Source organism: Dipodomys spectabilis, unplaced genomic scaffold (genome assembly GCF_019054845.1).
Source record: "Dipodomys spectabilis isolate Male_0828 unplaced genomic scaffold, ASM1905484v1 ptg000019l, whole genome shotgun sequence".
NCBI classification, from domain to species: domain Eukaryota; kingdom Metazoa; phylum Chordata; class Mammalia; order Rodentia; family Heteromyidae; genus Dipodomys; species Dipodomys spectabilis.
Genome location: NW_024870696.1, coordinates 11,748,518 through 11,761,266, shown reverse-complemented (window position 1 = coordinate 11,761,266; position 12,749 = coordinate 11,748,518). Strand labels below are relative to the sequence as shown.

The 12,749-nt window shown below is 42.6% G+C and overlaps 1 protein-coding gene across 1 annotated transcript; it reads right to left on the bottom strand.

The window, feature by feature from the left end:
- Positions 1-526: 526 nt before the first annotated feature.
- On the bottom strand, positions 527-11,952 carry Arpc5 (actin related protein 2/3 complex subunit 5). The gene is made up of 4 exons (XM_042674340.1): positions 11,623-11,952; positions 9,363-9,435; positions 6,020-6,196; positions 527-1,386 (listed from the first exon to the last, which is right to left on the bottom strand). Exons 1-4 carry the CDS (start codon positions 11,763-11,765, stop codon positions 1,324-1,326), a joined length of 456 nt encoding a protein of 151 aa, XP_042530274.1. The 5' UTR covers positions 11,766-11,952; the 3' UTR covers positions 527-1,323.
- Between the last annotated feature and the right edge of the window lie 797 nt (positions 11,953-12,749).

Below are 12,749 nucleotides of genomic sequence, written 5' to 3'. Positions count from 1 at the left end.
TGTATAACTCACAAGTATTAAAGGAAGAAAAGTCAATTACTCAACACTGACATTTTATTTTCTGAAGTTTATCATTTTTACAAAACAAAACAAAACAAAAAGCAAGTATCAAAAACAGCAGAGTTTATAGAATTTCTGCACCAGTTCACACATACATCAGTGATTTTGAAACTGGTATCCAATGTAAATACTAAACACAGGCTGATTCCCTCTTGGTCAAATGCATTCAGGTGGTTTTGGAGTTACTTTATAATAATAATAATAATAATTTTTTGTAAGCACCGGTCATTTCTTGAGAACCGATTTGGTTTTCCAATAAAGTAAACAATTTTTTGCTGAATGGCATTTTCTTAAGAAAAACACTGAGCTGAAACACATAATGTGTATTTGTTTGGATCTGAACCAAATCTTCTGAGATCTCAATTACCCTGAAGAACACTGAGGGATTTATGGGGCATATTAAATGACAGATTAAATACTTGTGTATACTTCACAATGTTTAAGGCAGCTACTGTATTTTTACATAAAATAGTATTTTACTCAGAGAGGCTGCCCAGAGTTTTAAATATGTCCCTTCTGGTTTGGAGTAGTTTCCAAACAGAACCATATTATCAGAACACAAAAGTTTGATGTGTGTGCTAAACATGCTCTGATCTTTTATAGATACATTTGTGTAGAGCAAGACTCCTTGCTCTGGACCCTGGGTGACCCACAAAAAAGTTGAGAAGTCATAATAATTGGATGCTAAAAGGCATCAGCATACTTAAGCTCAGCAGAATCTGAAGGCTAGCAGAAGTCAAGTTGGAGATTGGTAGTGGTGTTCATTCACCACTTCTTCCAGAAATAGATTTTGCTTAAATAGTAAGCATGGTCCAGTTTTCCAATGTTAAAAGCTGCCAGTCTCATTTTTTTTTTTTTTAATAAAAATCATTTCTTGATTAGCAATGAGTTAGGAAACTGGCCTCAAAGTCTGATCAGATCTCTCAGTATTAGTTAAAGACAATATAATAGGAAATCAAGTCACTAGGGGTTAAAATTGCACAATTAAACTTATATGTAAATCATACAGATTGGTATACACATCATTGAAATGATTATGAGGGGACAAAACACTCCCGATGAACAGTTTCCTCTATTTTATCCCAATTTTCATCGAAGGAAAACTGATATGTAATTTTCTTCTTTACAGATATGAAAAAAGGAAGCAAGAAGGCAAAGCTGAGAGAAACAGATGCTGCCCACGGGGCAGTGATGGCATTTGGTTGTTTTGGTCTTTGTACCAGCAACTCCCACTCTCACGGCCGAGATCCAGTTCCAGCTGGACTACACGGTTTTCCTGGCAGTCAAGACACGAACGATGGACCCAACTCCTCCTGCAGCAAGTGCCTATAACAAACCAAAGCCAAGGTTCACACACTCGTAAAGGGTTAAGTCTCATACAAAGTATCACATTCTTCAGCTCTAGACTGAATTCATTCAATCTTCCTCTATACCTACTATGCGCCACATACTGCCTTTAGCACTTGGCATACAACAATAAACAAATTTTCCAATGCCCCGGCCCTCAGGAGTTTCCATTCTATTCAGATACTAGTTTGTAAAAGTAGTTGTAATTACTAGTTAGTAATTATTCCTAAATAATGTTTAAAAAATTAGTCTGCAGTATAATGCTGTTGCCTAAAATAGGTGTTCAAGTACAAATGTAAGACATTTTGTATCTCTCATTCTTACCAGTTAGGAAGAAATTCAAATTGGGATCATCTACTGCAACTTTCACTTAAATTAGTCATGTTATTTTCCTACCAAGGTAAGAAGATACTATTAAGAGCAGGAACTTGGTAATTTTAACTCTCACTTGAAAAACTAAAAGACACAACCAAGTATCAGAAACTAGAAGGGCTGGTTTATTTCTGTCCAAAAATAATCTTGCTAAGTACCTCTGTATTGGGTAATATGCTAGAACTGGGGATATGAAAGTGAAGAAGCACACCACATACCATCTTCTGGTGTGGAGACAGTCATAAATACGTAACTTTTTAAAATAAAATGGATGAATGGTAAGTTATGCTTGGGGTGCTACAAGGGGGTATAACCCAGCCTACAGTATAAAGCAGTGTTTCTGGTAGGGCTTCCAGGAGAAAAATGGCATGTTAAATGGAAGAGGTATCAGATGAACACTGGAAAAGCACCAGCAAACCTAAGGAAATGTGAAAAGGCAGGGTGCACTCAGGGCAAAGGCTGGCACCTCTGTGGCTGAAGGGCAGCATAACATGGAAAATGAAATCAGACTTGAATACTTGCTTTGTTTTGCAAATGACTGGTAAGGGCACAAATGGATTTTAAAGAGATCATTCTGGTGACTGAGTGGAGAAGATTTGAAGATGGCAAAACGGGCAGGTGGGAAATAAGTTAGGTAACTATAGCTGCAGACTGGAGTTGCTGGGAACCAGGCATTAGCAATGCACTGAGTGGATGGATTTGAGAAGTACTTAGGAGGTAAGATTGGCAAATGCTGGTGGCTGTATGAAGAAGCTATAAAGACTTACCACATGGATAATAGTAAGTTTTTTCTTCTTCTCTGTGCTAGTCCTGCAGCTTGAGCTCAAGGGCAGAGCATTGTCTCTGAGCTTTTTGTTGTTGTTTGTGGAGCTAGAACTCACAGCCTGGACACTGTCTTTAAGTCTCTTTGTGCTCTACCACTTGAGCCACAATGCCAAGTCTGGTTTTTGAGTGGTTTATCGGGGATAAGAATCTCACAAGGACTTCTCTACCTGGGCTGGCTTTGAACCACAATCTTCAGATTTCAGCCTCATTAGTAGCTAGGATTTTAGGCATGAGCCACCAGTGCCCAGCTTCTGAGCTTTCTTTTTTTTTTAAATGGTTCAGTACTTACTTGGGTAGTTTTCCTGAGTTTTTTTTGCTCTAACGCTCTACCACTTGACCACAGTTCCATTTACAGTGTTTTGGTGATTAATTTGAGAAAAAGTCTCACAGCCAAGTGGCAGTGGTTCACACCTGTAACCCTTGCTACTCCGAGATCTGAGGATTGGTATGATGCCAGACTGGGCATCCAACAACTACCTTGCTCAAATGGTAGAGTGTAGCTTTGAGCAAAAAAGCCCAGGGCTTGAGTTCAAGCACCAGAACTGGTACATACAAAAAAATGTCTCATGGACTTAACTGCCTGGGCTAGCTTTGATTTGAACTATGATTCTCAGATCTTAGCCTCTTGAATAGCTAAGATTATGAATGTGAGCCACTGATGCATGGCTCTGTTATTTTTGTGAGGAGTAAATGATCAAGTCTTTAGAAGAATGTTTAGGACACAGTTCTCAATGTCCACTATGATCCTAAGGTTATACTGGACTGGTTTGTTTTATTTTTATGCTGCTGGGAATTGAACCCAGCCTTACGAATGAAAGACAAGTGCCCTGCCACTGAGTTACTTGGGTTTTAAAGCTCATTCTTCATCTGTAAACTGAAGATGATAAAAGCACTTATATACCTTGTAGAGTTCTTAGTGGGACTAAATGAAATGTAAGCCAACAGCACAGTGCCAGGCAAACAGCAAGGGTTCCATGACCAAGATGACCATATAAGAGCCTGAAGGGTAAAAGGGGAACTATTTGTAATTCTGATGGAGCTACAGGCAGAGATGGGGATTATACTGGGAAAATTGTTAGGAATGGCTACACTAACCATTCATAGATCTTTTTGATGGTATATGAAGAAAAAAATACCTTTGCTGGGGCTCAACAGCAAATTTTACTGCCTGTGACTATTTTATATGTGTGCTGCCATTCAGACTTAAGCCAATCATTTCTAAAAAAACTCTTGAGAATTATCTTTTTCTCTTCAAATAAAGTACAAAGTGATTTTTTTTTTCCTTCTTTTTGTTGGTTGTGGAGCTCGAACTGGGAGCTGTCCCTGGGCTCTTCAGCTCAAGGTGAGTGTTCTACCACTTGAGCCTCATGCCACTTCCGGTTGGAGACAAGTCTGACAGACTTCCCTGCCCAGGCTGGCTTTGAACTGTGATCCTCAGATCTCAGCCTACTGAGTAGCTAGGAGTACAGGTGTGGACCACTGGGGCCCTGGCCTATAAAGTGTTTCCTAACACTGTCTTCTCTCAGAAAATTTGGGGACAAGATTTTATTATAATAAAAGTGATCTGGGAAGTGGTACTGTGGCTCAAGTAGCAGAGTGCTGGCATTGAGCGGCAGAGCACAAGGACAGCACCTAGGCCCAAAGTTTAAGCCCCATGACTGACCAAAAAAAAAAAAAAAGTGGTCTATTTTATTCCATGTGATGATTATGACTTTTTATAATTCAACCAAGATTTTGAAATTTTAAATTCTGTTTTCCTTTTGGATTTACAGAATTTTTAAATAGCTAATGTTAAGTTTTTTTTTTATTGTTACAGAGGGGTTACCATTTCTTAAGTCAGGTAATGAGTACATTTCTTTTTGGACAATATCACCTAGTTGTGAGATTTTAAGAATGTTACAGAAAATATTCCTTGTCTGTTGGCTTGATTTAAGTTTTTTTGTTGTTTTTTGGTCGGTTGTGGGGCTTGAACTCTGGGCTTGGGCCCTGTCCCTGCACTCTTTAACTCAAGGCAAGCACTCTACTGCTTGAGCCACAATGCCGCTTCCGGTTTTCTAGTGGTTTATTGGAGATAAGCGTCTCATGGACTTTCCTGTCCAGCTGGCTTTGACCCGCAATCCTCAGATCTCAGCTTCCTGAGTAGCTAGGATTACAGGCGTGAGCCACCGGCACCTGGCTCAAGTTTTTGTCTTTTTGGTTGGTCATGGGGCTTGAACTAGGAGGCCTGGGCCCCGTCCTTGAGCTCTTATTGTTCAAGGATAGTTCATTTTGAGCCACAGCTTCACTTGTTTTCTTGTGAGTTTTATTGAGTAGTTAATTGTAGACAAGAGCCTCACAGGGACTTTTCTGCCTGGGCTGGCTTCAAACTACAATCCTCAGACCTCAGCCTCCTAAGCAGCTAGAATTACAGGTGTGAGCCATCGGTGCCCAGCTTTAATTTTTTAAATATTTTTTTAACCAGTGCAAGAGTTGGGTATGAAAGATTATCTCACTAACTCATTACTCATGAATTAAAAAATCTTTTTCTCCTTTAAAAATGGATGAAGTAGTGGCATTTGTTTACACTGAAAAATAAAATCCATGAAACTGAAACAAAGAAGCATTTAAGAATTTTGGGGGCTGGAGTTTGGCTCAAGTGGCAGAGTCCCTGCCAGAGCAAGCACAAAGCTCAAAGTTCAAAACCTTGTACTTTATGTAACTGTAACCCCTCTGTACATCATCATTATAGTAACAATAAACAAACAACACTAATATTAAAAAAAAAAATCTAGAAAAAGAGATTTTTCTTGTTATGTTTTAAAAAAAATTGTGGCAAAATGTGCCATTTTATTAGAATTAATCTTAGTCACAATGTTGAATAACTACCATAATCTCTTACCAAAACCTTTTCTTCATCCACACACAAATCCTGTCTCCATTATACAATCACTTCCTATTCCTTCCTTTTCTCAGTCCTTGCCAAAACCTCCAGTGACTTTCTCTGAATTGACTTTCCCTTTCTACATTATTTTATCTAAGTGGGATATAAAATACTGTCGTTGTCCTTGGCTTACTTCGCCTGGCATGTTCTCCAGGCTCATCCATGAGTGGAGGCACATACTAGACCTTCAATGTGCCACATTTTATCTGCAGCGTATGTTGTTTCATTTTTTGATCACTGTAAAGAAATGATCATTTTCAGCACTTTTCTTTTGCCAAGTTTACACTTTATCCAAAATCCATAATAACGTATGTGCCAAATACATGTGAATTAAGTACTGCAAATCAGAATCTTTAGGACCAAGGCTAGAAAGTAAGTTTTGCAATATTAAGATGTGCAATCCAGTCAGTGTTGTTATTTAAGTAAGACATTGCTGTTGTCTATTATTCCATTCCATTAAAGAACAATAAGACAGACTTACAGTTAGTAACGTACCTTTTCATGCCACTGTAATAACATAGCACTGCTATTGTCAGATGGGCTCTCAAAGCCTTTATAAATATACTTCATGAGGAGATCCACACCATTCTTGTCCAGAGATTGAACGGCCTTTTCAATATCATTAGCTTTAAAGGAGATGAGCACCTTCAAGACAATGCTGCCTGCCCGATCCTGGAATAAATACAAAACCACAAATTTAAGACAATATGTGTGCAAGTGGCTGTAATTTCAGAAAGACCATGATGAGGTGACATTTGAGCAGAGACCTGAATGCTACTAAAGAAGGAACCTAGGGGAAATGGGAAGTGGTTCAGACAGAGGAAAACAAATGTGGTAGTGAGGGTCTAGTGTGCTCCAAAGACCACGGTGGCTAAGACCGGAGCAGGAGAGGAAGTCAGGGTTCTGGGAAATAGATCATGTAAGGCCTGCAGGTCACTGTAAGGACTCCAGTTGGCTTTCACTTTGAGAGAAATGAGAAGACGGGAGGGTTTGAAGAGCATAAAATAGCAAGACCATTTTGAGGTCTATGTTGAGAATAAGCTATGGGGCAGGGCAAGGGCAAGGTAAAGGCAGGAAGACCAAGTAGGAAGGAACTACCACACAGGTTAGTTTGGCAGCAGAACATGTACTCAGACTCTTGACATGACTGAAGGCAGAGCTGAGAGGCTGTACTAACAGAGCAATGTGGTCATTTCACAATTTATGAAAACATCTCATTTTTACTTCTTAGTTTGAAAAGAAATCCTGACAAAGGAAGGAAAATAATTTGTAGTTCTACTGGAAATTATTTCCTTCAGAAATAATTTCTTAAAAAACTTCATGCTCGGTGCTGGTGGCTCATGCCTATAATCCTAGTTACTCAAGAGGAGGAGATCTGAGGATCATGGTTCAAAGCAGGAATGCCCATGAGACTCTTATCTCCAACTAACCACCAGAAAATCAGAAGTGGTGCTATGGCTCAAGTGGCAGAGTGCTAGTTTTGAGTTGAAAAGCTCAGAGGACAGTACCCAGGCCCAGACTTCAAGACCCACTACCAAAAACACAAACAAAAAATCAAACTTATCCTGGGCTTGAACACAGGGCCTGGGAGCTGTCTCTGAGCAATTTCAGCTCAAGGCCAGTGCTCTATCACTTAACCCACAGCTCCACCTCCGGCTGTGTGTGTGAGCAATTTCAGCTCGAGGCCAGTGCTCTATCACTTGACCCACAGCTCCACCTCTGGCTGTGTGTGTGTGTGTGTGTGTGTGTGTGTGTGTTCTATCACTTGTGTGTGTGTGTGTGTGTGTGTGTGTGTTCTATCACTTAACCCACAGCTCCACCTCCGGCTATGTGTGTGAGCAATTTCAGCTCGAGGCCAGTGCTCTATCACTTGACCCACAGCTCCACCTCCGGCTGTGTGTGTGTGTGTGTGTGTGTGTGTGTGTGTGTGTGTGTGTGTGTGTGTGTGTGTGTGTGTGTGTGTGTGTGTGTGTGTGTGTGTGTGTGTGTGTGTGTGTGTGTGTGTGTGTGATTAAATGCAGATAAGAGTCTCAGACTTTCTGGCCTGGGCTGACTTTTAAGCACGATCCTCAGATCTCAGCCTCCTGAGTTAGGATTGATTACAGGTGTGAGCCACAGGTGCCCAGCTTATTTTAGAATTTTAAGAAAACAATTTGAGTTTTACATTTTTTTATCTACAGACATGAGACACAGTGATGTTCATTTGTAACGACTGTTTTTCTTTGGTAAAAACCTGCTCCAAAAGTGAACCTACTTTCTTACCCTAAAAGTCAAGTGAAAAGAACACTTAATTGACTCCAACAATTTCTTTTTCCTTCTCTTCACTACAAAGTGTACCCTGAGCATTCTCACTGGTCAGGATGTTACAGAATCATCCTACCACCTGTTGTTATCTTCAGTTTAAAGACTATGCAATTACCCAATTTAGAAAAATAACTTTGCATCCACAGTTATAACCTCCCACCCACAAGCTGTGATAAAAACCACCCACATAAAAGCAGAAGGTGGTTCACTGATGTTCCTAAATACTTTTAAAAACCAAAGAGATTTTTCTCCTCATAAATTTTTTTTTTTACTTAATTATTATGGCATTCACATAATACTTGCCACCATTCTAGTAAGGAGATTTCTGAGGCTCTGGGATGTATAAACAGGCATAGACAGTGGCTGAGGTTTTAGGCTTCATTTAAAAAAAAAACAAGTAATTAAGGAAATAGGACCTCAGTAATCAGTGAGGAACTGCTGCAGGGAATGTATGTGCATTGCACAACTTTTCTGGAAGGTAATTGGGCAATAGCTTATGTTCGTAAAGCCTTAAAAATGTATAGTGTGTAAACTGGCATTTTACTTTGGGGAACTTCTTGAAAGGAAATAGTCATTTTTCCAAGATTATTCATTTTAATACCTGCAGACAGCAAGAAAAAAAAGCCAATCCAAATATCACAAAAGATCAGTTATATGTTAACTAAAGCATTTTGGTGTATAGCTGTTAAAATGACATATAAATAAACCTATAGCTAAGGAAAGAAATTCGTGTGCATTGCTACATAGTCCATTCTATATAGTAAAAAACAAACAAAACATTGTAGCATTCTACTGTTAAAACAGATATTGTTACCTAGGTAGTAGTATGATCACCTTTTTATTTCCTCATATTTCTTTGCTTTTTATAATGAACATTTAACATTTGGATAATTAAGCAGAGAGAATCTGCTTATTCTGATAACAAGTTTTTCTAATTCTTCAGGACTTTGCTTACATTCAGCCTGAGTATACTCCCCTAAAACCTCCAAACTGATTTCTCCAATTTTTAAGTTTGTCTCCTATGCAACACTCTTTGTTAATTCTTTTATTTATTTTAGTGCCAGAACTGGGGCTTGAATTCAGAGTTCAAGAGTGGTGCACTACCACTTGAGCTAAGCCTCCACTTCTGGCTTTCTGGTGATTAAATGGAGATAAGAGTCTCATGGACTTTCCTGCCTGGCCGGCTTCGAACCATGATCCTCAGATCTCAGCTTCATGAGTACCTAGAAATACAGGCTTGAGCCACTGGTGCTTGGCTTTCTATGTTAATTTTTACTTAGCTGACTGGGTAATGTATACTTTTAATTCTAGCTATTTGGAAGTCTAAAGCAGAAGGATTACAAACTTGAGGCCAGATTGAGTAACCTGGCCAGACTCTGTTATAAAATGGGGGGGGGGGGGGGGGGGGAGTTTGCTCAGTGGTAGAACATTTACCTAGCATATGTGAGCCCCATGTCAAAGAGAGTAAATAGTTAAAATATTTGTTGTGTTTATGAAAATTGAGAGGAACAGCAGCAAAAGGCTCATGACTCACCTTCACTGCCTGACTCTTGGTGTTGATAGGGGGATTTTTCAGAGCTGCCTGGAGAGCAGCCATCATGTTTCCTGTGATAGAAGTTAAGGGGATAACAGAGGGTAGCCCCTAGGAAAACATTAGAAACCATTTGCAACCACATTTTAAAAGACTTTATGCATAAGAAAAATGATTGAATTCACTATGTTCAATATTAGAAACTCAATGTTTCCAATGTAAACCAGTGGTAAAATACTGAAACTAAGTAAATACATTTTTTGAAACGAGACTCTTAACCTTTGGTTTAATTACTGAATGAACACAGTGATAATCTTTCATTTTCCATTGAAATGTATATGCAAATGTTATCCAGACTGGTATTAAGAAAACACTAAAACATAAACCAGAATTATTAGACACTCAAATCAAACAGCTTTTCAACCAAAATGTCTTTTGGAGATTATAACTGGGAAAATAAAAAGATCAAACCCATGTTAAAACGATTACTTAAATGCTGATAGAAAATGCTGGCAGATTACAATCTGAATGACACTCATTATTAATTTCTCAATATTGAAAAAAATCTACTATAGAAGATGTAATAACTTATACGATCCTTAGGTGGCAGACTACTTTTTCTGTCTTAGACATTCGTATTTCATAGAGGTTACTCCAAGTGTTAGACCATACGTATTAAAGTGAATCTCTCTTTGAAAGCACCAGTGAGTTAAGCAAGCACAAAAAACAGAAGGCCAATCAGACAGTCAGAATGTACAGTCATTCCCCTAAAAGGAAACTACATGGAGTTTACTTGTTCCTCCATCTGTAGCAGCCAACCACACTGGGGCTGCTATCTCTCCTGGTTAGAACAAGGGTAAGAAGAGAAAATATCTACGTATTTTAAGATGATCATTGGTATGGAAACAGCAGTAGCTGACAGTAATCACAAATTGCCTAAAATACATTAGTTTTATAAACCATCATTCATTCAACCACAAAGAATGTTCACCATTTATCCCCTGAAGAAAAAGGTTTGAGAAAAAAATAACAACTATAGTTAGTGATAAGCTGTTGTTTTAAGGATGAATGGATTTCTAGAGCAGTATGCATCTTGTAAGATGGGTGGCACTTAAAAACTCAAACTCCTTGATAAGTGCTTAAATAATTGAAATAGTGACAACTGGTTATAAAAGTTGTGGCAATCAAAGGAAAACCTACATAGTACATTAACAAATGTATACTGCTATCTTTAGGTGCTTTTATGACAAAGATATGGTTATGACAATACATTTTTTGCTCATATATGTTCCCATTACATTTAATAGGACTTAGATGAGCAAAGAACTTGCTCACCAAGGAGTAATAACTGTATAAAGATCTGGGTTCTCCAATTTTTTTTTTCAAAATCTACAGTTTGAAGATCTGATGCAACTGCCAATCAAAGGTATGAATATTCAAATATGCAAACCCAAAACCAGGAACTGACAGCCATATTTTAACTAAGATGGGAACAAATTCGGGATCACAAAAAACGACCCTGCTTTGCACATATGACTCATCTTCTATGTTATTCATTGGGGTTTACTTTTCCGGTTCTCCACATGCACTTCCCATTTTGAACCTATTGTCCTTTCCTTAGCAGGTAAAAGGCTCCAAGCTTCCTTATAGAGACTTTTAGTGCTCCGTATTCCTTCTCCTCGCCAGGTTAAACACATTGGGCCAAATTCTTTCTTTCTGATTTTTGAGAATTAAAGAGCCCAGGGACTGGGCAGGACCGAGGGGGGACCTCAACGTGCAACCCCCTCCACCTCCCCAGGCAAGAGCGACGGCGATTCTAACGCTACCGAGACCCAACACCAATCAAGGCAAGAGCACAATCACGCCCGAGAGCCGCCGCCCGCTCCCCGCGATCCGCGGCGGCCGGGGATAACCTGCCCCTCCCGGACGCGGTCCTGGGAGAAACTTGACGGTCCCCGGCGGTGCCCGGCCAGCGCGGGCCTGGGCGGGCGGCGCGAGGGCGCGGGCGGCGCGAGGGCGCGGCCGGCAGGCCCCGGCGGCGCGCGCCGCGCGACCTGAGGAATCCGGGGGGCAGACGAGTTTACCCGGGTGGGCCTGGCGGTGGGGGGCGGGGGGACCGCGACCCGCTGGAAACCGGAAGCCCCCGGCCTGACCGGAACCAGAAACCCTGGGAGCCGGGTGCCAGCCGCGCCGCGGGGTAGACGCGGGTCCCGGGAGGGACGGGGCGGGAGCGGGACGGCCGCGCACGGTCAGGGAAGGATATTGTCTCAGGCAAGAGTCCACCTCGCCCTCGTCGGGCCCGGCCTGGCCGTCGCCGCCGTCTTCCTCGTCCACGAACTTGTTCTCGTCGTACTCATCCACGTCCACCTTCCGGAAGCGGGCCGACGACACCGTGTTCTTCGACATCCCTGATCCGCGCGGGCCGCACAGGCCTCCTCTCCGTTCTGCCCCGTTACCTCCGTGAGCCTAAACCCGCGGCACGAACCCGCAGCGAGAGGCGGCCGATCCACTTCCCTCTTCCGCTCTGGGGCGTCGCCCGCCAGCCGCGGCTTGGGCGGTTCTGGGCCTGCGCGTTAGAGGCGCCGCTCCCTCCTCAGGTTAGCTCCGAGCTCCGGCCCCCGACACCGCCCCCGCGCTCCTCCCGAGGAGCGCGCGCCCGGGAGCGCGCGGGACGTGCTGCGCAGGCGCGGGCCCGCTGCAGGAAAGGGGCGGGGCCCGGCCAAGGAGGCGGGGGCGGGCAGAAAGCCGGGCTGAAGCCGAGGTGCGAAGCAATTGGGTAGTTGGGGGGCATCACGTGACCCCCGGGGGGTTCCCATAGAAACGTTTTTCTGCGGTCCAGTCCTGGTGGTGCTGGGGGCTTAGGTCGGTGGCTATGGGCACTGCGGACGGGTGGCCCTGGCTTCTGCTGCCGCCGTCGCTGCTGCCAACGAGCTGTCAAAGGAGTCTGGTGTAAGAGGTCCTGCTGGACTGGACTTGCCGCTGTGCTGGGATGGACTGGCTGCAGGACCGAGTCCCCGGCAGTCGGCAGGAGTTTGGGGTGGAGTGATGCACGCCCTGGGGCCCCACACAGTTCTCGTCGGAGACGTCACTTCGGACTGTTTGCTGCCCGGGGCTGCCTTCCTGAGCTGGGGTCCCTGTGCCCGAGGTTGGAACCACACCGCGCGACCGGCGGGAGGTCTCCAAGGACGGAGTGGAAAGGTCACATCTTCTCTGTCAGACCTGTGTGACAGCATCTCGACTGGACCTGCAGAATCCGAACTCGGTATCCTAGCCATGGGGAAGGAAGGGAAGGTGTCCATGCAGGGGCCAAGGTTGGGTGACAAAACTGGGGTCAACTTGTAGAATTTGGGGCAGTGTCAATCACTGGCATCATATTGGGAGCCAAGAATG